A 26467-nucleotide genomic window follows, 5' to 3' on the forward strand; every position below is an offset into this window, starting at 1 on the left:
CAGCCAGTGGTAACTCACCAGGCAAGAGAATGCCCAGCTTCTTTTAAGGCCTTGGTCTCACGATGCCAGTCTTCTCCAAGCTGGTGCCGTCCAGATGTTAGGTTTCCAACTCCCATGAGCCTCAGCCAGCATGGCCAACAGGAATGATGGGAATTGTGGCCCAACATCTGGAAGGTACCAGCTTAAGAGGCAATTGTGCCAGACCATTAATGGGGAAAACGACACCCACAATGGCACATTCTCTCCACACACCCTCCTTGCACGGGACACTCACTGCAGCTTTTTGCTCCTTCTGGGGCACCAGAATGATCCCTGTTTTGCGCAAGCTTTGCCGCCACATGGAAGGCCCCAGAGGGCTGGGGATGGGCAGAACAGGGGTGATGAAGGCAAACTGTGGCTGGAGTGGGCAGACGGAAGGAAGGAAGCAAGAAGCGGGACGAGGTGCAAGCCAGAAGCGGATGGAAGGCGTACGAGGAAATGTGAAAAGGAAAGAAAAAGAAAACACAAAAGTCCGACGTATTTCACACAGTGCAGGCAGAAATGGCATGCGGTGGAAAGGATGGCCGACCGGGCATCAGAATGTCCGTGTGTCCAAGGCCCAACCATCTCGGCCAACTTATTTAGGAGGCTTCTTCTTGGAGAGCCACCTGCCGATCAGATCGCCAGACTCGCCTGTGCTGGCGTCCCAAACAGGATGACGGTGATTCTGGCCTCATCCCAGGGTAGGTGCAAGAGAGGTGACTGGTTAATCAAGCATGCAAGATGAAGGTGTTGGTGTGTTAAGACAGGAGAAGTTGTAAATGGGGACTCAGCAAGTCTTGCGTGCCAGAGGGGAGGGGAGCATTCATGCAAGGACCCATGAAAAGCCAACTGAGAGGGGGAAGAAAAGAAGCTAGTCCTTAACAGGCAAGCAGCACCCCATACAGGACCGAGGTCTTGTGGCTGTCTGCTCCCCCTGTGTCCAAATCCCGATTCCATAGAAACTACGAGTCCTGGTTCCCAGGACACAGAAGCCCTAACTACCTTCACTCTTCATTCTCCCTCCTCCCAAGAGAACCCCTTAGTGAAGTGACTACTCAAGACGGGTAAGCTGAGGCCTGCAGCCTCAAGTCCAACACCATGAATGCAAAAGTGTCTGGAAACGTCTCTTTAAGAGGCCCTGCTGCTCGTCACCTCTCAAATCTCAAGAGCTGGATTTCGATAGGAGTCCAGCAGCTCCCAGGCCTACACTGTGAAAGGTGACCGGGGGGCGGGGGTGAGGCATGGAGATGTGCCAACCCCCCCCCCCTTTCCACCTAAGGGAGAAGCTAAGGGTTCGTGCAGGTGAGCAAAACCTCACCTTCTGCCCCATGGGACTGGGGGACACAGGGCTGACAGGGGTCACGGAGACGCCATTCACTGCACTGTTGTCCGTTGGGGGAGCGGCCTTCACCTCTGCCAAAGGAGAGAAAGCAGTTAGCATCTAATTGGCTGTGCCAGACCCTTCCGAGATCTGGGCCAATGAGGGCCATTGCCCACCATGTAGCTCCGCCTACCATTGGAGTGCGGCGTCTCCTCCCCCTCCGAGGCAGAGCTGGTCTCCTCCTCGCCGACGGCAATGGTCCCCAGGGTCTTGCGCTCCTTTGACTGGTCCTGGACAGAGATCTTCTCCTTGCTGCTCATGCGGCACACAGAGCTCCTAAGAAGCAGGGAGGAGATGCGGGGAGTTAAAGGAAAGTGGATCGTTTTAAAAGAAGCGAAGTTGCTCAGCCCACCACGGTTAATTACATCAATGGCGCGTTTGCCCAGACGGAGCCAATGGGAGCCATTGGAAGGTTGCCAACTTCAGCCACACTGAAAACTGCTTCGTTCCAACAGCCCTCATTTCCCTATTTATGATCGGGTTCAAGCGGAGATCTCGAGATGAAAGAGGTTACCTGGGCTGGGCTGGCATACTCTGGTGAACTGGTTTAGGCCAGGTGTGGCCTCATGGCAGCTGCCCTACAGGGGAACACTGGTTTCTTGCATGAACAGCTGCTCTAGAACTCAGACAACTCAGGCACATGAAATTTCTCCTGAAATTTGGCTTTCATACCATGCAAGATGCTGCCAGCCAGCCTAAGCCTAAGGGCTTGCTCCTATGTGCCAATCCTGGAAGTGCTGTACACCTGTATTTCCGTATTAAATCTTTTCCGGCTCTTCAGCCAAAAAGGCTCTCGCAGTGGCTGACAGATAGATCAGTGGAAATCGAGATTGTTCTGATCCTCAGGCCTGCAATGTGACTGAGCAACAACAAGAGTATCTACAACTCAACAGGCAACATGGAGGCTGCGCCCCCAAACCTTGCACTTCACACGCTTCGTAACTTCACACAGGGGAGAGGTGTCTGAGCTGGCACATGGTCTCCATGTCTGAACATGCGCGAGCTAGCGCATGGCTTGCTTTTAGAAAACAACCACCGAGGTTGCCTTGGTGACGTCTCATAACGAAATGCCCAACCAACGCAAGTTTGAGGCAAGCGAGCCGATGCTTCCTGCTAACCGGAGAGGCTTTGCTTCCCTGCTAATGTTTGTGGGACGACAGGAGACACTTGCAATTTGTACAGGCTCGACGTCTGTAACCACAAAACAGTTGGATAGCCCAACCTGACGTCTGCAGTCTGTAACAGTAAACACTTCTGCAGCAAACCGGGCTGCCAAACTTGCTGTGCGCCAAATAAAGACTTCTCTCTAAACCCGTTTTGCAACGTGTACTTGGCGTGGGGTTCACATGCGCCTGTTCCCATACCGCTGAGCCATAACAAGCTGCATCCTAGATTAAAGAACCGATAGCCGACAGAGCTGCAAGCCAGGGCCTTTACCAACTCGTGGGAAATGATGGCTGGGTACAAGGGCGGAAGCTGTGGACTTTAGAACCAGAAACGCGGCATTAAAAGGTTGGGAACCTAAGAGACAAACGCCCCCCACGCCCACACCTCACCTCCGGTGCTTGCTCGTGTACGATGGGGGCTGCTCCAAGCTGGTGTCAATCACTGCCTGCTTCAGGTGAGCTTCCTTCTTGCTGCGTAGCTGAAGGTTAGGGAGAGAGATGGGGGGTGAGGGTCAAGCTCTCATTTCCCTTTGGCTATGTGACCTTCGTAATGATGAACAGATTTTGCCAGGGGAGCAGAGGGCAATGGCACCTGCCCTTCTGGGCAGACATACCTGGGGCAAGAGCACTGCCCCAAAGCTTCTGCTTTCTTCAAGGGATCCGCCAAATGGAGAAGAGCAGTAATGGCTGAGATCTGCACTGAACAGTCTGTGGGAATCACGCTGAAACGCTGCTGCTGAATTTAAGGGGGAGGGCGATGTGTTTGGGAAAATAAAGCGCAGATGTGCCCACAGTTGGCATTTGCATTGAGTGCAGCCGAGAAGAAGCAGAGTTCTTGCACAGCTTAGAAGCTAAGAAAGCTCCGCCACAGGGATGGTCATGGATACAGGAAGAGCCTTGCTGGATCAGAAGAGTGGACACTGGTGTTCCTTTGGTCTGATCAAGCAGGGCTCTTTTCATGTTCCCGAAGCAACCAGACAGATGCTCCAGGGATGCCTACGAAGAGGAAATGACAGCAACCTTCCCCCCCACCCCCAGCCACAAGTATTCAGTATTACATTATGTTCTCTGGAAGTGGAGGCAGCATAGACAGCCCTCATGACGTGAAACCAGTGACACAATACTTATGTTCTGCTCTACAACCGCAAAAGGCTCTCAAAGCAGCTTGTGAATCAACTTGGACTCAAATCTGGTACGCTGCCTGGAGATGATAAGAGATGGGAGACCCAACAAACCCAGGAGGGCACCACAGGCTTCTCGCCTTTGCCACACGTGATTTTGGAAACCTCCACCATGTCCCTCTAAATCAAAACGCCCCAAACGCTTTAAGGCCAGGCTTTGCCAATCTGGTGCCTTCCAGGTGCTGTTGGACTACAACTCCCATCATCCCCAGCCAGCGCCCTCCAACAACACCTGGAAGGGGCCAGGTGGGTCAGGGCTGCTCCAGGCCTTTGCCTGTTGGGACGCTGCTCCAGCCCCTTGCTTTTTCACGTGTCCTGTGTGCCGAGGCTTCTTTCCCTCTCTGTGGCTTACAACCTGGCTCTCTCAAGACTGGTTCTCACAGGAAAACTCCCAGAGGGAAGGAGGAAAGCCCTTAAAAGGTTTCCAAAGGGCCCGGAGGCTGATCTGGTTTCAGTCCACTGGTGGAAAAAGAGCATGCAGCTGACAGGCGGGTGGGAGAAGCCCATGCTGCTTTCCATCCCCTTGGGAACAAGCCTCTCTCGCCGCGGAAGGTTTTTGCCGGGAGCGCTGGAAAAGGGAGGCGTGTGGGCTTCGCCAGCAGCCGCCGCTCCGAGGAGGCCCACCCTGCGGTTTCAGAAACGCTGCCCTGGGCTGGTGAAACTCAAATTAAGCTGACAGGCAGGACTGGCCTCGCTCCCTGACCTCCTGCCCTGTGGGGTCGTTGCTGTTCCTCTCTACTTTCTGCTCTTGTGGCTGGTGCTGCACAAGGTAGGAAGGCCGTGTAAAATAACATTAACCAAGACTGAGCCTCCCCTGCACCCCTCAAGCATTTTTATTTATTTCAAAAAAGTCAATCGGAAAAAAATTCTGGGAAGGGAACAAAAATGTAACCCATGCCCCCATGATGAGAGGAAACAGTTACACAAAGAAAATATAGGCTGCTGCTTCATTTGCATGCCATATACATAGCCCAACACAGAAATCAGCTCCACTTGGTGCTGAATTATGGTCTTTTTAAAACTGCAAAGGTTACACAGGTCTGGATGAGTCTAGTCCGCCATTGCAAGAAACTTTTGTCTGTCCTAATGCACCCAATAAAGGGTGATTGGGGGGGCAGGAGAAAAATTACCCCTGAAGTTTACTGAACTAGCACACAACCTCTTAAAATATTGTTTGTGTGTACATGCTTCTATGTAAACACACACATATATATACACACACACAACAACAGCTGTTAAGATGGGAGTCCTAGATAAACTGCAACTATTCATTAGGCACCTGGGCAAATGAAATGTCTTCAGCTGGCACCTAAAACTCATCAGGTGAGGTGCCAGGTGAGCAGCCCTAAGGGAGCTGACAGAGGAAGAAGCCTGGAGAAGAGGAGGTTAAGGGGTGATATGATAGCCATGTTCAAATATATAAAAGGATGTCACATAGAGGAGGGAGAAAGGTTGTTTTCTGCTGCTCCAGAGAAGCGGACACGGAGCAATGGATCCAAACTACAAGAAAGAAGATTCCACCTAAACATTAGGAAGAACTTCCTGACAGAGCTGTTCGACAGTGGAATTTGCTGCCAAGGAGTGTGGTGGAGTCTCCTTCTTTGGAGGTCTTTAAGCAGAGGCTTGACAACCATATGTCAGGAGTGCTCTGATGGTGTTTCCTGCTTGGCAGGGGGTTGGACTCGATGGCCCTTGTGGTCTCTTCCAACTCTATGATTCTATGAAATGGCTAGGAGCTGACAGAGGAAGAAGCTGCCTGACTAACGGCCGATGGTGGGAGCCACAAGGACCCGCCTGTGAAAAGGGTCAAGAGGCTGGGGTTTTTTGGCTCAGGGACACCTTTTTGTACCTCAGATTTTAGCACGAGACATTTGTGAAGCAGGCACACAGCACAATGCCACCCATACAACCGCCTCTTAATGGGATTGACAGCAGCAATGACGGGGCACAAGCAGCTTCTATTTGGGACTAGGGGTCTTGCGAGCTTCCCCCAAAGCAGCTCCTCCCTCAGCCCAACTCCTCAAATTGGCGCCTGCAAGGTTTCCCTCCCATTCCAGAAACAAGGCTTTCAAACGCTGTCTAGCTCCACACAAGAGCGAGGGCTCCACGCGCCACACGCTTTCTGCACAGACCCTGGGCAGCGGTCCCGATTCTGTTGTATCTGCCACACACTGGGGCGGGGGGAGAGAAGGGTAAGAAGAAAAGTCACTCACGTCGATTTGCTTGCGTTGGAGATCCTCGAGCAGAGCCAAAGTATCCTCATCCGCAAGGTCGCAGGGACGCTGGCCCTAGGATGGGGAGGAAACAGCTGGGGCTGAGAAGGGCTCCTTTCGTCACGGTTTGCCATCAGAATAAAACTGGGAAACATGGTGGGTGAAGCAGCTTCCCTCTGGCGTAGATGCGTCTTCTTTCAACTCGCCACCTGTCCTGCCTGCCTCCCTCCTCCAAGCCCACCCACCCACTGAAGAAAGCAACATCCAGGGCTTCTACGAGTTACACTCGATGCCCCACCTGCTTAGAATTACTGGCTGCTGTTTTCAATGAGGGGAGGAAATAAACCCACCTTGGTAGGTACAAATGGAGAGCTTCTGGTTCTAAGCAAGAGGGTAGCCCTTTCAGAAAATAATCTAGAGGGGAGGGGAGTGAGAAATAAGGGGCTACCCTCTTACAGCTTAAGGGGGGGAAAAACCCTCGAAGATGGGAGAAACATCCCCAGCCATTTCAAAACGTTCTCCTCTGTCGTACTCCACAACCAAGTCAAGCCTTTCCAGGTCTCTGTCCTTCCTCCAGCATTTTGCAGGATCCACAAGCTTCTATTTGTGGCTGCAGTCAGCAGATTTAGAATTCCAGCCTCCCACATCTCCTTCCCCCTTTGGGTTTTGGTTTTGTAAACCTTTAACTGAACAACGCAGAATAATAATCTATTTCTTTTTTAAAAAATAAAACAAAAAACTGAAACCTTAAGAGGCAACATTTTAATTTATTTCAAACAACCTGCTTAGGACACAATTATAAAAAAAATGCAGATGGCATTTCAGAAAAGGTATTTCCCCTTCACCTCGTGAAAGAGAGCAAGCCTCGCCCGCAACGGTATCGGCTGTGACACCATCTAAAACAACGCACCATCTAAAAACAACCTGATGTTTCCCCCTCCTTCAGAACCATATTTTTATTCAAAAGAAAATGTATACAGATGTAGTCAATTAACTGACCCATCAGAATGCTTTGACACTAGTCCATTAAAATTTTTCTTGAAATCTGGTGACGGTCCTCATTTTGCTGCCCTAGAAACCCCTCTGCACCAAGAACAGTTGCAAACATATGAAGTTGCCTGAGACCAGGCTGGAGTGCTGGGCCACTTAGCTCAGCCAACCTACTCGGACTGGCAGGGCCTTTCCAATGCCTTGGGCAACACCAAGTCCTCTCCAGCCCTGCTGTGTGGGCTCTTCTAACTGGAGCCACAAGAAGCCTGGGTTCTGCAACACACACACACACACACACGCGCGCCACCTCCTTTGCTCTCACCACGTTGTTGAGTGCCTCCATGTCGCAGAAGTGCTCTGCCAGGAGGCGACAGGCCTCCTCCACTCCCCAGTGGGCTGCCGCATGCAAGGGAGCCCAGCCGTCTTTGTCCTGCACATTGGGGTCATATCCAGCCTGCAAGAGCAGCCTGCAACAGGGCAAGAGAAAGCAGCCGTCAGGGGTTTCCTGGACTGCGGGCAGGGTGCCTTATAGGAAAACTAGATATTAATAGACAAAAGAGGGGAAAGGCAGACTCTGGATGGGACAGAGCAAAGATGGGGCTGGATACAAGAGCTACAGGGTCTTCTGTGAGGGCTGGGTGGGTGGGTGGGACAGTGGTCCAAGGGAGATACAGAACTCAAGAGTCCCAAATTATCCAGGGACAAGAATTCTTGAATTCTTCTGTGAGGTACATATCTAAGGGCCAGGAATTTGAGGTTCTCGTGGCAGGGAGAACAGGAGGGACAGGAGACTGGGACTTTTGGAAGAGCGAGTGAGTTAGAGAAGCAGGGTGGATGGAACTTGCTGGAAACCTGCTGGGGTCATCTCTCTTTTTCTTTTCTTCTTTTTTGAGGGGAGGGGTCCAAATGCTCAAAGCAAGATGGCTGGGAGCAGGATGCCAATATCCTGGATTCTTATCAGCTCCGAGTCACCTTCAGGAGGCTGGGGTGGGGACTGGCACTGACTTGGCCTACGCTTTTCCCTAGGCCCCGCCTTTGCTCAGGGGATGTTTGGCAAGGCACGGAGGAGGGGGGGGGGGAATCAGAAGAAGTGGTGCAACTAACCACCTGGGCTGGGAGAGTGGGTATGGCAAGTGCCCAAACCTGTTGAGGCAAATAGGAACCTGAGGTGTGACGTTGGCAGCCATTTTGCAAACCTACGTGCTTCTATGACGTTCGACATCTAGCTTAAAACTGTGAGAGGGAGACATGGGGTCCCATTTCCTGCTCCAAAAGGGGATTTATCAAAGGGTTTCATGTGCTCAGAATGGATGTCCCTCGGGGCTGGGGGAATCGAGGAGCAGGCTCTCACCTCATGACCTCAATGTAGCCTTTGGCAGCTGCCACGTGGAGGGCCGTGGCCCCTGTTTTGGGGTGCGGCTCGTCAGAGATTTTCCCACCGTTCATCCACTGGCGTGCGTCACGAAGCATCACCTCCTCCTCCTCTCGCTTGGCTACTTCTACATCTATCCCTGAAAAGGAGAAGGAGGCGTCACGGGAGAGCCCAGAAGGCGACGACTACGAATCTGAACAGCTGCGGCCGCACCAGAGAGCTGCGAAGAAATATGTCTTCTCCTAACAATGCCGAGGAATCCTAGCAACTGGATACTTTTAAAGTCCTTCCTCTTCCAAAAAAACACGTGGTCACCATTGTTTTGAGGAATTTGTGTATGATGTAATTATGGGTGGAGGGCACAATTACATCATACACATATGGCTCAGGGATGGGGGACCTGTGGCCCTCCAGATGAGGCTGGACTGCAACTCCCATCAACCCCAGGCAGTATGGGTCAATGGCCAGGTGTGATGGGAGTTGTAGTCTGGCAACATCTGGGGAGTCCCAGATTCCCCATTCTTAATCTTCACTGGGTTTGGATGCAGAATAAATTATGTACAGTAAGCAAATATAATCTTGGTAGACACTGTATTTTTAAACTGTTCCAGAGCCAGATCACTTACCAGGTTTTGGAAGTCGTCGTTTCGCTCTGCCTGCGGTAAATAATCCAAGTAGAAAATATTTTGATGGGCCGTATATTACAACCCTGTGGTGTAAACCAGGAACCATTTAATTAATCCATTTGGGTGTGTGGTGGTGTGTGTGTGAAAACCTGCAAAGCTGATTCTATAATCTTTCTGCAGCACCAACCCCTAAGGAAGGGGGAAAACCCAGGACCTGGAGGGCTGGTTGGAGAAGCCTGGTGAAGCCCCGAAAGGGTCTACAGAGGGACAGAGCATTAGAGGAAGCAGAGCTACACCATGCATGGCAGCCTGCTCTCTCCTTACCTCTCTTCCCAATCTCCGAACGCAGTAAGGCCTCCATGTTGTCAGCCTCCGCAATGTCCAATGGCACGTCCCCGTCGCTGTTCACTGCAGCGATGTTGGCACCGTGGTCCAAGAGGTATCTGGGCCAGACAGTGATGCCCAAGGTCAGATCCATGGGCCCATTTAGCCCCCCACCCCTGCAATCCCAGATTAGGCCACACAAAAAAAAAGCCCGTCTCGTGGGGCCAAGCGCTGGAATCCTTTGCGCCCTTGCCTCGTGATTGCAGACAATAAGCCTCCCTCCCTTTCAAATGCAGATGGGGTGAAAGGACCACCAACTCAGAAGTGAAGCCTAATGCAGGTTGCCCTTGGCTTCCGCAACCTCCCCCTGCGCCTTAGATAGCTGTGTGCATGATGACTGGCACCTGCTAATCTGGACAGGAGCCCTGTCCCCTTCTGCATCCGGCTACCCAGTGTTGGGAAGGGCGTAGGTTTTGTGACCGCCGTTCAGCCCCAGGTGAGAAGCACTGAAAGACCGGCCTGCGGATTTATTACTGTAATAACTTCAGGCAAAAGGCGTTTTATCTACCGCAAGGCCAATAAAGTTATCGGTGAGCTGGCATGGTTTTGGAAGGCTGTCTCCCCTGCAGCCCCAAACTCACTGTGCAATCTCAATGTAGCCGCAGGAAGCAGCAACGTGCAGCGGAGTCCAGCCCTCATTGTCAGCCTGGTTCACGTCGGCTCCGTTTGCCACCAGAAATTCCACCACCTCCATGTTCTCATCAATGCAGGCCTGGAAAAGACAGAAGACTTGTCGCAAGGAAGCTCCCAGCTCCCTGTTTCTCTCTCCTCCATAACAGGGCCAAAGCTCAGTGGTAAGAGCGTGTTCTCTGCACATAGAAGGTCCCAGATTCAATATCTGGCATCTCCATGTTGGGACAGTCTCCTGTCTGTCTGAAACCATAGTGTGTAGACAATACAGAGCTAGATGGACCAATGGCTTGATGTGGGTGGAACACAGCTTCTCATGTTCCCAATGAACCTTCGCTCCCCTGAGCAAAAAGAGCACTTCCCTATCGTTCTCCCTTGCCCCACTCAGCACCTTGCCCTCCTTTCCTGGTGCCACAAGGAAATGTCCCATTGCACCACTGTCCCCTAGACATGCAATGCAACATTGACTGAAGCTGGCAGCCCCTAGCAGAAGGGCAGTGAATGCCACAAACCCCTTCAGAGCTTTTTATTTGTCACATGGTAGGCTAAATAAGGGATGTGGGTGGTGCTGTGGGTTAAACCACAGAGCCTAGGACTTGCCAATCAGAAGGTCGGCGGTTCGAATCCCCGCGATGGGATGAGCTCCCGTTGCTCGGTCCCTGCTCCTGCCAACCTAGCAGTTCGAAAGTATGTCAAAAGAAAGTAGATAAATAGGTATCGCTCCAGCGGGAAGGTAAACAGCACTTCCATGCGCTGCTCTGGTTCGCCAGAAGCGGCTTAGCCATGCTGGCCACGTGACCCGGAAGCTGTACGCCGGCTCCCTCGGCTAATAAAGTGAGATGAGCGCCGCAACCCCAGAGTCGGCCATGACTGGACCTAATGGTCAGGGGTATCTTTACCTTTGCCTAGGCCAAATAACACCCCAGCTGCCTGGGAATTTTATAGTCAATGGTCCGGGCAGATTTCTTTTTTCAAAATTCCTCCCCTAGTGCTTTACTTTTCTGCCAATAAAAATCCTTCCTTTTCATAGACTCATTAGTAACAGTAAATGGATGACAACTACAAATACGAGGCAAGCTTGTCAGCTTCAAAGCTGCTTTTAATGTTTTCCAGGTGATTATACCTAGTGAGTATGAAAATGAGCATATCCGGCAAAGTTCCTTCAGCTGCCAAAATTTATTAGTTTCCAGCACTTTTGTTTTCCTCTTAGATTTAAACAATGTATAGGAAGCACACCCGATTGCCATTGCATTTTTTTACAAGTACTGTATTGCAATACAAATTGCTACATGATACCACATTCAAACCACAAGAAGTAAGTGTGGTTTAATTTCTCCTCAGATCCTCCAGGTCAAGTGTCTGTGGTGTATTAGGACAAAAAAGTGACACGCGGATACTTTTTCTAAAGCTTTGTTTACCAGATAGAAGTACGATAAGCATGCTAAATCTAATCTCGGCATCAGAAAAAAATCTGATGCAAACCACACACACACAAATACTATGCAAACCATCCTAATTTGCATAAGAAAATCTTCCCAGTTCATTCCCCCCCCCCCCGAAAATCCCCACCTCTATTGGCAGCCTGATTCGCACAACATGCTCCACCAAATCCTGGCTTAGCAACTTTGCACGGGCTCCAGAAGAGGAGCTTGCAGCCGCTTTCCCCCCTTCCTGGTCTTTTCAACTGCTGTGCTAAGCCGAGCCAAGGTTCGTCTTAGCGCGTCGCCTGAGCTGGAATTCGCGGTTAAGCTCTCTCCTCGCTAACCGTAAGCTGTAGCCAAGGACAAACCATGAAGAGAGAGCTTAACCGGTAGTCCCAGTTCTGACGGCACGCTAAACTAAGCCTTGGCACTGCAGCGAAAAAGACAAGGCAAGAGCGAAGCAGCTGTGAGCTCCATTCTGGGAGCCTGCACAGTCTCCAAACCAGCTCAGTGCTCCAAAATGCGATGTCAATTGGTGGTGGGGAGAATTCCTGGTAGGGAGGCAGGTTTTAGGTAAACATCAAGAAAAGCTTCCTAATGCTAAGAGGATTGCAGCTCAGGAACAAGCTGCTCAGGAAGGCCACACAATGAATTCCTGGCCATGTAGGGTTTCAAAGAGAGGCTGGAAAGACAATGCTGTCATTGGGCAGGAGGCCTAACAGGATGGCCCACAAAGTCACTGGTATTTGCACAAATACAGGTAGCCTCATGTGTTAGCAGTTGTGTTAGGGGTACAATATGATTTAATTTTATAATGCAGGGCCCAGTGATGACCAGTTAACCCTGTGCATTTTTTTGCAAACATCCCAACCACAAATGGTAGGCAGGAGAATCCAGCTACCGTATTTTTTGCTCTATAAGGCTCACGTTTTTCCTCCTAAAAAGTAAGGGGAAATGTGTGTGCGTCTTATGGAGCGAATGCAGGCTGCGCAGCTATCCCAGAAGCCAGAACAGCAAGAGGGATTGCTGCTTTCACTGCGTAGCGATCCCTCTTGCTGTTCTGGCTTCTGAGATTCAGAATATTTTTTTTCTTGTTTTCCTCCTCCAGAAACTAGGTGCGTCTTATGGAGCGAAAAATACGGTACTTCTTGAGCAAGGAGGGAGAATCCTGCCTTAATGCTTTTCCTTACCCACAGGTGAACACACCCAAAAAAACTTTCAAGAGAAAAACGGGCGGCGGCAGCTAGTAAGCTGAACATTTGGGGAAGAGAGTAGAATATCCTTTGGTGACCAGGCCCCACTCCCACCCATTGCCGTGATCCATAAGCGAGTCACATGGCGGCCTTATCACCATCTCCTTAAAAAGGAAGGAAGAGTGCTTCTGTTTGCCCTTTTTCTTTTTTCCCAAGAGGACAGATGGAGAGATGGTGACCAGATGCAAAGGGGGGCAGACCTTCTGAACCAACAACTGCCTTGCAGAAGGGGGAATTTAACAGATGTTGCTTCTTTCATCTCTGCATGACAAGCTGTACACCCTGCTGAAATTACTCTTCGGGGATGATAGGAGCCACAGCTGGGCAACATCTGGAGGGTCCCAGGATCCCCACCCCCTGAATTAAAGGGGCAGGAAGCAGGTCTTTCCAATATTCCAGGGGGATGGTCATACACGGGTAAAATAACCTTTAAATACTTGGTTGCCTACACCGCTCAACTTCAACTGGACTTACAAGCTGGGTGCAGACATCACTGGGCTTCAACCTGTGGGCCAGTTCTCCTAATGGGATGCAGTCAGATAAGGGGAACTATAGCAGAGCCACCAGCAAGACCTGGTCAGAAATTCTGAAGAGGGTCCCCAAAACACATGTTTGGCTAAAATGCACATCCCAGGTCTGAAAAGGCCAACACAGCCCATTCCCAAACTTCACTAGGGACAGTACAGACACAGGAAGCACCCCCTTCCCTTTCCCAAATGCACAAAAAGTGGGTCTGCTATTTACTGCTCTCTCTGTGCCTTCTAATCTTAAGGGGTTGGGAGAGAAAGCTGCAGGAGGCACCAAAACTCTGGCATTACATCTCCCTGGCTTGGGAAATGTATCGCAGTGCTAGGGCGGCAGTGGATAAGCAGCAGATGCTGTTTGTCACTTGGTTGCTCATTTGAAGGCAACTTCATCTCAGCCCAGCTGAGATGTGGCTTTTCCCAGCCACGCAATAAAAACAACAGGAAACATGGGCATAGCACTTTGAAGAGTTCAAAGACGTTCGTGCGCATTGCCTATGGCAAGGTAAGTTTATTACAATGCCCCATGTTACAGATGGATGAACTGAGGCTGAGATAGAGGGGGGCCACCCAGTAAGTTCACTGCAAGATGCAAGATTCGAACCAGGCAGTTCCTGATTCATAGCTTAAGTCTCTTGGTCTCTATTCAACATGAGCTCCGCTTGGAATGTTTTGATGTATTTTATACAAGTTGCACAGGGGAGTGGTTGGTCGTTTGACTTTCAGTTTAGCACAAGTTAGGAGCTGCCAGTTTTTGAAAAATGTGTCTCTGCTCCACTCATTAGCCGGCACAAGTCCCCCGGTGCAGGCGAGGCAAAATGAAATGAGATATATCACATGAGCAGATGGATAAAACCAAAGAAGGACCATAGCTTCCCCACTCACAGCACAGTCCATAACAGTGGTGTGCTCGATCCAGAAGCCAAACCATGTTTTGCTGTTACACCACAACCAGCAAACTGTGGCTTGTACATGCCCTCTAAATTGCAACTGAAAGCCACAGTTTGCTGGTTTGGATGCAACAGTGAACCACAGTTTGTCTTGGATCAGATACAACATCAACTGGTCTGCACTCTAACCGGGGAACCGGAGCAAAATGCCAACTGTGGCTTGGGCCAAAGATGAAATAATTACATTAGAGATGAAACAATGCATCAGGGAGCACACAAACAATGCTTTTTTGTGTAGCGTCAACCATAATTTGGTGGCATTATGTGCAAAGGAGAGCCGCATTACATCCAACTAAAAATGCAAAGAGGTAACCAGCTTTTCTTTTTTCAACAACAACAAAAAGATTAAATTCAGATTCTCACGGATCTGCATTCTATGCCGAACAGCAGATGTGCTTCAGGATTCCACATGCTCAAAAAAAGTGTCACAGAGACCTGCAGCCTCTTTTGAGCAGTAGTTTAAGTATATTTTTTTGGGGGGGGGGGGGAGGCGTTGTTAAAGGAAGAGAATTTGGACCAAAGAGCCTTTGATGTCTTTTCGAGTGCCAGGAATATGCAGCTGCGCTACTTTTCTGCTTCCAACACAAAAGACGTCAGAACTGAAGGCAGCAGCTTCTGCTAGATTTCATCTGCCTTTAATAACAGGCTTTGGATTTGCAGTCAAGAGACCACGCAGAATAAAACTGGTTCAGGCAACAAGCGACAGTTATGTGGGTGTATCGTATCAAGCAGCCTTGAAGTAAGAATTTGGGTCATCTTGAGTTATTTTCAAAAAAGAGAAACACCAAGTGAATGAAAGCATGGAGAACTGGGAGATCAGATTCCAGAGTCCTCTCTGAAGAGTATTAAAGAGAAAAGACTCCTAGGTTCTTTGGAGAGAGTTGGTTTAACCATCTTAACCTACAACAACTACCCTGATTAACAGCAGCTCTCTAGGATCCTAGTCAGAGTAAGGCTTCTCCCGCCATCAGATCCCTTAACTGAAGACAGGATATGCAGGTAACACATGTGCTCTACCCAATGAGAAATGGTCCCTCCCTGAGGCGGAAGGCACATTGATCCACATGTGGTGGAACTGTAAAAAGATCAGAGTGTTGGAAAATGATTTGGGGTGCCCAAACATTTTTCAAAGAGGGCCAGATTTGATGAAGTGAACATGCCTCAGGGACAACATGCGTGTTGAGCTTTTTTTGGGGGGGTTACCCCATACCCCAGGAAATAAACTGCCATAGGGGCCAGATTAAGCCCCCAAAACAGACTTTCGACTTGCCTGACCTATAATGAACTTAAGAAAATGTTTAAATGCTCTTTCCCTAAAAAGCACGAAGACTTCCTGCTAGGAATTAAGGGTAACAAAATCTCAAAGAACTTCAGGAGAGTTTTCATGTACGCCACAGCAGCTGCCAGAATTCTAATCGCAAAAGGCTGGAAGGGAGTTCTCCCATCCAAATTAGACTGGCAAAATAAATGGAGAGTGTATGCTGAACTAGTGAAACTATCAGCAAACTACGAGCCGTTACAGATGAAAAATATACCAGAGAGTGGGATATATAGAGTCTACCTTAAAGAACACTGCCAAAATATCAATCCGTTGGCAGGTCTTGACTGAGTTTCTGTGTGTAATAGGACAACTTTATAAATTTAAAGTAATTAGAATAACGTAGAGAAGATAAAATTAAGTGTGTAACTAAAGAATGTAATTTGGGAACACAATGGGGAGATCGGAGGTCATGCCGAATCTAATCGCAAATTGATGTACACAACAAGTATCAACTATGGAATGAATGTTTGTTTATTTTTACTTTGTCTTTAACATCTATTGACTATTTGTGTTATACAGTTTTAAAACCAATAAAGCAGTTTAAAAAAAGAAAAGAGAAATGGTCCCTCCCTGACAGTCTGCATTTGCTAGTGTGAGAAAGAAAAGACACATAAGAGACAAATCACACAATCTAGCTTAAAGTCAACTAACGTAGTGCTCTCCAGAAGTTGTTGGACTCCCATCAGTCCCAGCCAGGATGGTCAATGGTCAGGGATGAAGGCAGCTGTAGTCCAGCAAAATTGGACAGATATCATCAGGTTGACTACCCTTGATCTGGGACGCGGGTGGCGCTGTAGTCTAAACCACTAAGCCTCTTGGGCTTGCTGATCAGAAGGTCGGCGGTTCAAATCCCCGCAACGGGATGAGCTCCCATTGTTCTGTCCCAGTTCCTGCCCACCTAGCAGTTCGAAAGCACATCAAAGTGCAAGTAGATAAATAGGTACCGCTCCGGTGGGAAGGTAAACAGCGTTTCCGTGCGCTGCTCTGGTTTTTCCAGAAGCGGCTTAGTCATGCTGGCCACATGATCTGGAAAAACTGTCTGTGGACAAACACTAGCACCCTCGGCCTGTAAAGCGAGATGAGCACCGCAACCCCAGAGTCGCCTGCAACTGGACTTAACTGTCAGGGGTCCTTTACCTTTACACCTTACCCTTGATCTAGCCTGTTGCTTTTAAAATTCTCAAACCATTTATCCAGGATAATCACTGTATTTAATCACTGTGTTCAAATTGGGCTCCAAGGCTGGGTTGGGGTGAACCCTGGTTCAAACTGCACCCACTCTGGACTTATGACTGGATCCCCCTGAAGAGAAAGGGACGCACTGGAATTTCTCCCTGCTCCCACCCTCCATCGCATGGGCTTTGGGACAAAGGAGACCCCATGCCGTCATCCTTGCCCGCAGCCTGGGTGCAACTAGGCAAGGAGTTACTAGGCATGGAGAAAGATGCCGGCTGTTTCACCCAACCAGCCGAGCACTGATATTAATAGCCACTGCCTGGAATGCAAAGATTTCATTTTCCACAAACAAGAGAGACCGGCTGGTGTTGGCTGAAGCTCTTCGGAAACATTCCCTGACTGGCTGTGCTGCGAAAGAGCTACATTTCTCCTTGTTAGGCCCTGCTTCTTCGCAATGAGTTCAGGAATCCTCCTTCTCAAGCTCTGCACCTCCACTTTAACCCCAGTGGAACCATGAGAGGCAACACGGAGGTAAACCGTGGCCAAGTCTCTGCCACACCCCAAGTCTCTCCTTTCAGCAGCAGCCCCCACCTGAGAAAAGTCAAGGGAACCATGTATATTTAGAAGGTACATTCTTTGGAATTCAGAGGGGAGCTGACTTTTATTTAAACTTGTTTGTTCCAAAAACTGTACCTTCCAAAAGCCCTTCGTCAGGGAAATATTCATATTTAGAATCTAAATATACGAATAGTCTCCTGATGAAAAGCCCTCTATGGCATAAGATGTATAGGGTCTTCTGAATTTTGATGATATTGTTGGTATATCTGAATGCATTAGCCTCTCTGCCTTTGCACTAAGGATTCTTCTAACACATTAGGAAAACCTAATCTGATACTCTCTCATTTCTAAGTACTTAGAAGACAATTAAGCACTTGTGGCAGAGCTATACCAAATGAGCAAGATTTACATAATTTTGAAAAAAATCAAACAAGAGGCCATAAGGGGTTCTACAGCGGCCATCTGTGAAAAATTCTCCATTTTTGTCCTGGCGAGGTATGAAACAGGGTGCAACCCAGAAGATATTGTCTAACGACATGAGGTGTTTGGAGAAATTGTTGTCATTGTTATGCGACAGTGGCCATCATTCATGTATGCACATCTATCTCTATCCATTTTACATGTAGATTTGTTGTGTTTAGTCATGAACCACATTTTATATCAATTTTTTTTTTTTAGTTCCTGCAACCCATTTTGAGATTTATTCCTTGACATCTACTAGCCTGAGCGAAAGCCAGTTATCTAACCCATGGCAGGTCTGCAACGAAGGAGAGTCTCCTGCCCTTGTTCTCTTCTCCTTTCCCATTCCCTCTTCTGAGCAGAACATAAGATAAATAAACAAAACAAAAAACTTAAGAATCCCATGCCTGCCCGTCGTGCTGCCTATTTATGGCTACACCTTGGAAACTGGTCCCGCATCCAACTCCCAGGCTTATTTTTTCCTTTCCAAAATCCAGGGAAAACACGTTGCAGAAACAGGCTTCAAAACCCACCATGCTCCCTGCCGTTCTCAGAACATGGTAGAGTAAGTTTGGGCCGTTCCAAATTCTGCCCTGGCCAGAAGCCAGAGGAGCATCAGAGGCACAACCCGGCAGTGAGGACAGGCACAAGGATAACTCTGGGAACATAAGGCAAGCGGAGGACTCACGGGTTTGCAAAGAAACAAGAGGACTCGAAGCCAAGTGGGAGGCAGCTAGAAGACAAGGCTCTCGGTTCAGCTTAGAAAACGAGAAGACAGCAGCAGTTCAGTGGGGCCATGGGTGCCCCATTCTCCAGCCAGGCATTATGAAACAAATAGATAAACCCTACCTATGTATTTTATTTGTTTGTTTGATAGTCGGTTGGTTTTATGCTCCACCTCCGGCTAACAACCTAAACCTGTTCAGTTTATGCACCGCTACATTGGTTCATGCACACAGTAAGAATACAATGTTAAAGCCATTAATTAAAAACCAAAGGATTGCAGCAACTTTGACTAAGCTTAGCATTGACAATTATCTGTAATGCCATCATATTGAAACCACTGCCACCTTACTAAAATCACTGCCACCTATGACCCCAACGCCTGGACAAATAAAACATGTGTTTTGCTTTCATGCAAATGTTTCCTGTTGTGGGGGCCAACCGGATGACAGCTGACCATAAATACGGATGGCCATATGTAGCTGTTAGAAGAAGGATGGGGAACCTGTGGCCCTCTAGATGTTCTTGGACTCCAGTTCCCATCATGCTCAACCACTGTCCACACTAGCTGAGACTGATGGGAGTTGGAGTCCAATGACACTGGAGGGACTGCACATTCCCCAGCCCTGCACTAAAGATTCATGGGAACTGAATGGTTAATGAAGAGAGCGCCCTTAAGTATAAGATGAATGTTGTTCTCCTCACCCCTTCATCCTTTAGCACTGGGAGAGAATGACCGGCCTAAGGTCACCCAGTGAGCTTCATGGCAAAGTGGGGATTTGAACTCAGGGCTTCCAGGTCCTAGTCAGACACTCTAACCACTAGACTACAATACACAGGCTCTTTTTTAAATAAAAGATTCCACACAGTGATTACTCAAGAGTTTGCTCTTAAGAAAAAGTTTCAATGCAAAGTTAACCCGAATCCTGCTCCCAGGAAAATGTGGGTTCCTCAAACTGTATAAATGAAATTGGCAGAAAATAAACAGGTTTGCACGTAGTATATTACTTATCTTGCTCCAAGCTGGTCACAGGGAGAAGCAAAGAGCTATTAAAAAAGAATACCGAAGAACTACTCCAACACCACAGGAAACCCTCCTCAACCTTCCCACTGGTTCCTGAAATTTCACAATGTTAAAGACTAGAAAGTTTCATTTGTGTGTGTGTTTTTTAAAGGAAGCCAGTTCCAGCCCCCGCAATTCCATAACTGTGGGATGCACAAACTTTCAGTCTTCAAAGGGCTTCAGTACCCTCACATCTCAACTCACTTCTCTCACATCTCCATATTTCTATTTTGAAGCAGGATTAAGTGAGGTCAATCTCTGCAAAGCCACCTGTATGTTAAGTGCCTCCATCATGCTCTGTGGCTTGGAGATCTGCTCCAAATCAAAACCATTTCTGAAAGGCTTAGCAACCCATTTGCTGGCGGCTTCCCCCATTAGGGACCGGGGGGGGGGGCGCTGTGGTCTAAACCACTGAGCCTAGGACTCAGAAGTTCGAATCCCCACAACATGGTGAGCTCCCGTTGCTCAGTCCCAGCTCCTGCCAACCTAGCAGTTCGAAAGCACCTCGGGTTAAGAACTTAATTTGTTCTGGAGGTCCGTTCTTAACCTGAGGTACCACTTTAGCTAATGCGACCTCCCGCTGCCGCCGCACGATTTCTGTTCTCATCCTGAAGCAAAGTTCTTAACCCGAGGTACTATTTCTGGGTTAGCGGAGTCTGTAACCTGAGGTACCACTGTTGATAAATAGGTACTGCTCCGGTGGGAAGGTAAATGGTGTTTCCATGTGCTGCTCTGGTTTCACCAGAAGCGGCTTAGTCATGCTGGCCACATGACCCAGAAAAACTGTCTGCGGACAAATGCCAGCTCCCTTGGCCAGTAAAGCGAGATGAGCGCCGCAACCCCAGAGTCGTTTGCGACTGGACTTAACTGTCAGAGGTCCTTTACCTTTACCTCCCCGCCCCCTGATTAGTTCTGAATCCTAAGGTAGAACCCCTCACATGGGCAGAAGCTGCATCTTCTCCCTAGAGCAGGACTCATTCCTTTCACCACCACCCGCTCTGCCAGAGTTTGACAGACTGGTGTTTGGAGATGGCGGGAGGATGGGGACCAGGGCAAAGAGCCAAGCAGCATCAAGAGAATGAAGTAATGGAAAAATTATCCAGGAGTGTGTATGTGGGGCGGGAGAAGAGCATGGAAGGGGACAGCAGTCCCAGAGCCTCCTAATGAGAAACCCAGGAAAGGGAAATGTGCTTCAGGCATAACTGATCTTCCACACATAGCTATACTGTGCACACTTTGTGGATGATAAATCCGGTGGGAAATGCAAAGAAGGGGGGGGGGGCATAACGCATCCTCGCAGCCAACAGAATATCATCAAGACTAAGGCTGCAATCTTGAGACATGCTTACTAGGGAGTAAGTCCCAATGAGAACAGTGGGATTTACTTCTGAGCATACGCAAGGCTCAGTTAATACACTGGAACTGTGCCTTGGACTTGCATTGCCTCCCCACAGTTAAAATTCCCTCCCTCACTTCCTGGTTCAGGCACAGCATGGCTTGCCATTTCATCTGAAAACAGCAAATACATTTTGGCTGGGCCAAGTAGCAATGGGGAGAAATACAAGGGGAAGGAGGGGAAGCATGACACCAAAGCAACATCTGGATGGCCACACCATGGTTTGGTCGTTGGGTGTGACCAAACCATTCATAAACCATGAAGCGTTTGTACAGGATATTTTGCTAACCTCAACGTAATATGAACCTGGTGAATCAGGACAATGGTCCTAGTCCAGCAACCTGTTCTCACAGTGGCCAACCATGTGCCCCCATGGGAAGCCTGCAATCTGGACATGAAGCACAACAGCACTCAGTCCAGCTGCAAGTCCCAGCAATTGGTATTCAGAAGCATAACCTGGTGCCTTCCAAAAACATATACAGGGCACAACATTTGGCAAAGGCTGATTTACAGTGTCAAGCACAGGAGACAGGCTTGCATGCAGTCATCCCCCTGGATACCTGTAACTATTTATTCTGCCATTACCAGGTTGGGCACTGCTTTATTTTTGGGTGAAGACAGAAGCAAGGTAGGTGTTGAGCAGTTCCATCTTCTCTTTGCCACTCAACAGCATTTCTCATGCAAAGGACGTACCACTTGCTTGTTCTTCCTTGTTTTGAACACAGCTGAAGAAACGTTATTATTATTATTTTCAATCTCTCGTGAAAGTCGGAGCTGATTCTGAGCTTGGGCCCACCTGATATTCACCCTGCAACTGTTGGCTACTTGTGTATACTCCTCCACTGTGACTTCTCCTTCCTTCCATTTCTTATACACGCCCTTCTTAAATCTCAGCTCATCAGTAAACTCCTTATGCAGACACATCCATTTCTTTAGTCACATTTCTTTCTTGCTGGAATTATCTGCACATGTGCCTTCAATATTTCACCCCCATCCACCTTGGACTCACTCTCTTTTGAGAATTTCTGATCATGGTCTGCCACCCAGCAGTTCCTTAAACTTTCTGAAATCAGATTACTGAAGTCCCAAATGCATGTCCGACTACACTCAGTTTTCCCTTGCCTCTGTATCATGAAACCCAAGAGGCCACAATCTCTTCCTCCCTAGGTTTCCTGTATTTCCACTTCATTGATCAGTTCCCCACTGTTAGTGAGGACAGGGTCCAAAATAGATGACCCCCTTGTTGCTTCTTCTACCTACTGGGAAATGAAATTGTCAATGAGGCAACAGAGGAATGTGTTGGACCTTACATTACTGGTAGAGTTTGAGTTCCAATAGATATTGGGGTAGTTGAAGTCTCCTATGACTACTGTATCTCCCCTTTTTGAATGTTTGGTAATCTGCTGTAGGAAGGCATCATCCAAGTCTTCAGTCTGGCTTGGAGGTTTATAGCACACAACTACAGTAAGCTCACTACTGCTTCCTTCTCCTACAATTTTTACCCATATATTCTACACAGTATCTATTCACACCCGATATACCATTCTCAAAACAACAGCCTGCAGTTGGGTGGTTCCAAAGTCCTACAAGTAGAATGGTAGCTGTTAAAGCGTGGTAGAAAATAGGTTTTCCCACCCTTTCTATGTATGCTTACAAACATAGCAATGTTTCTGATCTGTGTTATCATTTATTCAGTAAAAGAATAAGAGATCATGCCATTTGATCTCTATATGATGGTGATGGAACTAGCAGCTCAACTTTGCACAGTGGAAGTGACTTACATCACTAGGTGAAAGTTGGAATTATATTAAGAAGGAACATAGGAAGCTGCCTAATAACTATTCAGACAATTGGTCCATCCTGCTCAGTAATGTCTAAACTGGAAGCTGCTCTTCAAGGTTTCAAACAGCAGTCTTTCCCAATTCCACCTGAAATTGCTGAAGTTTGAACCAGGGATGTTTTTCAGGGAAAGCACTACAGCACCTGTATCATCAGCACAATCCTACTGATACATGGAATTTGGCACAGAATTTTTGACATCTGCTGTGAAAATAGAGCTTAATAAACTGGACCCGAGAATAAACTAGGAGAATGGCTGCCAGCCAAGACAGGCAGTTTCGTGACAGAGAGAATGGTCACTGGTGCGACTTGGCATAAAAGCAGAATGTATGTGTGTACCATATAATTAATCAATTAATCTAGTGACTTGAGAGTAATCTCAGGCCAGAAGTGATTGAGATGTGCTTTACAAACCTCCTTGAGGATGTTTCCACATGCAGTGCAAATTCCATTTACTGGGTAGCTGCTACATTAACATTTATCATGCAAATCGTTCCTTAGCCAAACTGGGGGATCATCAAACCTTCATTTTAATGTCACAACTGCTAGCCTCATATAATGCAATTTTTGCGCATGGACCTGGAGCAGCATTCATCTTACAGAGAGCTGTTGGGGTTCAAACCTACCCAACCATTAGCTGATAAAAGGGAACAGATCCTTCTAATTTCACATGAGCCTGTGTGTGTGCGTAGAGAGAGAGATAGGGTGGAGCTGGTTGCAGCTGCTTAATGGCAGAGAATACATACTCTGCAGATGCTCAGAGGCCATCCCTATACACTTCACAGCCAGGCCTTGGCAACAGAAAAAATAAGGGCTGGGGAGCATTTCTTAGATGTTCAAAACTACTCTCATCATATAAGTCAAGCCTTGACATTCGTTATACCAAAGCCGGGGCTGCAGGCAGGGGACTTCCTACACCAGCCTCCCCCAAACTTTGGCCCTATAGTTGTTGGGACTGCAGTTCCCATCACCCCTGATCATTAACCATGCCAGCCAGGGCTGATGCTCGTTGCAGTCTAAGACGCCTGATGTGCACCAAGTTGCGGGAAGCCTGCTTCACACGTCTCAACCGGGGTGGGGTGGGGAGAGACGCTCTGCGCACGTTCAGAGGCACCCTTTTCCGCTAAGGGGTTACGTTTCCAGATTTCAAATCCTGTCGCTTATTTCGGCCAGGGGAAAGGAGAGGAAAAAGCTTAATGGGAAGGCGGCAAAAGCAGGGAGAGGGAGGCGGGGAGCTGCCATCGGGGCGCCGCGTACCTGGTGGAGGGCGCTGATGCCGTCCGCGTTGGTCCCGTTCACGGCGCCCGGGTCGGCGCTGAGCATCTCCCGCGCCGCTTCCAGCTCGGCCCCGGCGCAGCAGGCCAGGAACTCGGCGGCCGCCTCGAAGCGGACGGCGCGGGGCCGAAGCCCTCTGCCGCCGCCGGACACAGCCTCGCTCTCGGCCGCCACCGGCAGCCCCGGAGGAGGCGGGGCCGGGCACAGAGAAGCAGCCGCTGCTGCCGCCGCCGCCGCTGCCTCGGCCTCCGCCCAGGCTCGGAGCTGCTCCCGCCGCCGCGCCCGGGCTCCTTCCCCCTCGGAGAGGGACAGCAGCGGCGCCGCCATTTTCCCCCTCCTGCCGCTGCTGCTGCCGCCGCCAGCCCGGCTGGGCGGCCCTCCCGGCCCAGCTCTAGCTCTGGGCTGAAAAGCAGCAGCAGCGGCGGCGGCGTCGACGCCTCTCGGCTTCCGTATCGGAAGCGAGAGGGGAGGGGGCGGCGGCGGCAGCAGCAGCAGGGCGGAGGATGTGGGAAAGGGAACGGCTGCCGCGCAGCATGACGGGAAGTGCAGTCCTCCAGACGTCGGGGGCTTCCAGACATTCTGCAATTCCCATCAGCCCCACACGGCACGGCCAACGGCACGGAATTGTGGGAGTTGTAGTTTCAACGACTGGAAGGTCACTTCCACACACACTCCAAATCCCTAGGGGAAAATGCGAAAAGCACAACCTAAGAAGTGCGGGTGGGAATGGAAAGCGGGGGCACTTGTTTATGCCGTTAAAACCACGAGGAGAAGAAAGCAGACCCGGGTCGTGATTGCAGGCGGAGAGCAGCAACTATGCGGCGAAAAGCCCTGGCTGCTTTGTCTCGGAGGTTGCAGTACAAATCATTAGCCCTACCTTGCCAATTACAGATGTAACAGTGCGCAACTCTCAAACTTTCCATCTTTTGGGGGGAAACGAAACAGATGTGTGTGGCATGGTGGGAGATGAGACTGAAGTCCCCCCCCACACACAAGTGCTCCTGGGAGATGGAGTTTAAAAGAAGCAGTCAATTTGTGTGGGATTACCATGGAAATATAGTAATTAGAATAATGATAATAAACCCTGACTGCAGGTCTTTTGTCAAGGGTGTTGCTGCATTCCAGCTACTATTACTATTATTGTTTATTTTATTTTACATTCTACCCCTCCTCCCAGGGCAGCATACAAGCAATAAACAAGTAAGCATCTAGAAACATCTTTAAACAATTCCTATACAGATCCAAACTGGGGAAGATCTTGACTCAAAAGGCTTGCTGGAAGAAGAAGGTCTTCAGTAGGCTTGTTCAATGTTTAGCAGGTGGGACCAAAAGTCAAGGAGGATGGGAGCAGCAATTAAACAACATCTAAAGGTTCACAGGTTTCCCATCCTTGTAATGTAATATGTAGCATAATATATATGAAGATGTGGAGTATTGTTTAGCTCACCGACATCTCCCTACATGTGTTGCCTTGGAAATGAGAGTGGAAAACAGATTCACTTTCAAATGCTGACAGGAACTGGTGGGCGCTGTGTGTGTATTTCTCAACCTATTTCCTGTCTCTGAGCCCTCTTCTTTATAGACTTTATGGAACCCTAAGGAGGAGGAAAGACTCAGCGAGTGCCCATAGAAATATGAAAAGAATGGGGTCACACTATGTCAGCCCTAATCAGCATCTAAGCTTGATCTGGCTTTCAACCTCCACAAGTTATATAAAAATAATAACAGAAATGTCATGAGATACAGCATCACCACATCCCTAGAGAATCACAGCCAATGCCAGTTTTAATTTTTACCTGAATTTCAGAGTGGGGCTATGTATACACCATACACACATAAAAGCCCATGACTTCCCCCAAAAGAATCCTGGGAACTGTAGTTTGTTAAGGGCACTGGGAATTGCACCTCTGTGAGATGCAAGCTACACTTCCCAGGATTCCTTGGGGAAGCAATCTGATTTAAATGTATGGTGTATACACAACCTGTGGGCTACTCTGGTCTTTTTCTAACTTTATGCAAAAAGACCCTGATTCGACACCCGGCATCTCCTGGTAGGGCTGGCAAAGACCTGTAGTCATGCCTTTGACCACTGTCAGAACAGAATGCTGGACTCTGCCTTTGCTCTGAACCAGCAGAAAAGGGAATGAAGATTAGCTTGTACTTTCCCCAAGCAGCTCCTCCAAATTCCAGACTCTTTCTGCTTCTTGAGGCTCAGTCTCATTGGTCTTCTGGTTGTGGTCTGCTGCTGGCCTTCTCCAACACTCAGGAAAGACTTCTCTCTTAAGGCCTGGTCTCACACCACTAATGCCTCTTTTTGCTGTATTAACTGCCACAGAAAATTACTTTTCAGTGGAACATTTGCCTGGAAATCTCAAGTCATCCTTCAAGCAACCGTTGGTGGCCAATGGTACCCAGAGGAACCGAGGCAGGGAATCCCTGGTTTTGTGTAGGCCTGGGGCTATTTACCCCAGTTGCCCCATACCTCCCCTCCACCCGCCGCCGGCAGCCCTGCAGCTTTGCAATGTTGCCAAGCGGTATGGCTTGC

At 48.9% G+C, this 26467-nt stretch overlaps 1 protein-coding gene across 4 annotated transcripts in view; it reads right to left on the reverse strand.

Annotated features, from left to right (window-relative positions):
• Positions 1-24384, reverse strand: part of PPP1R12C (protein phosphatase 1 regulatory subunit 12C) — a 39959-nt gene extending 15575 nt beyond the window's left edge. For 2 of the 4 annotated variants that reach the window (XM_083411573.1, XM_083411574.1), the window contains exons 1-9: positions 23905-24383; positions 9916-10046; positions 9275-9393; positions 8304-8463; positions 7275-7419; positions 5963-6037; positions 2959-3047; positions 1536-1678; positions 1340-1434 (exon numbers count right to left, since the gene is read on the reverse strand). In XM_083411573.1, the coding sequence (XP_083267699.1) occupies positions 1340-1434; positions 1536-1678; positions 2959-3047; positions 5963-6037; positions 7275-7419; positions 8304-8463; positions 9275-9393; positions 9916-10046; positions 23905-24249 (1302 nt within the window). In that variant the 5' untranslated portion in view covers positions 24250-24383. Of the gene's footprint in view, positions 1-1339; positions 1435-1535; positions 1679-2958; positions 3048-5962; positions 6038-7274; positions 7420-8303; positions 8464-9274; positions 9394-9915; positions 10047-23904 lie in introns of all 4 variants that reach the window. The other 2 variants (XM_083411572.1, XM_083411575.1) reach the window with 2 other exon arrangements.
• Between the last annotated feature and the right edge of the window lie 2083 nt (positions 24385-26467).

The sequence above is a fragment of the Podarcis tiliguerta genome (genome assembly GCF_965153285.1).
Source record: "Podarcis tiliguerta genome assembly, chromosome: 13".
NCBI classification, from domain to species: domain Eukaryota; kingdom Metazoa; phylum Chordata; class Lepidosauria; order Squamata; family Lacertidae; genus Podarcis; species Podarcis tiliguerta.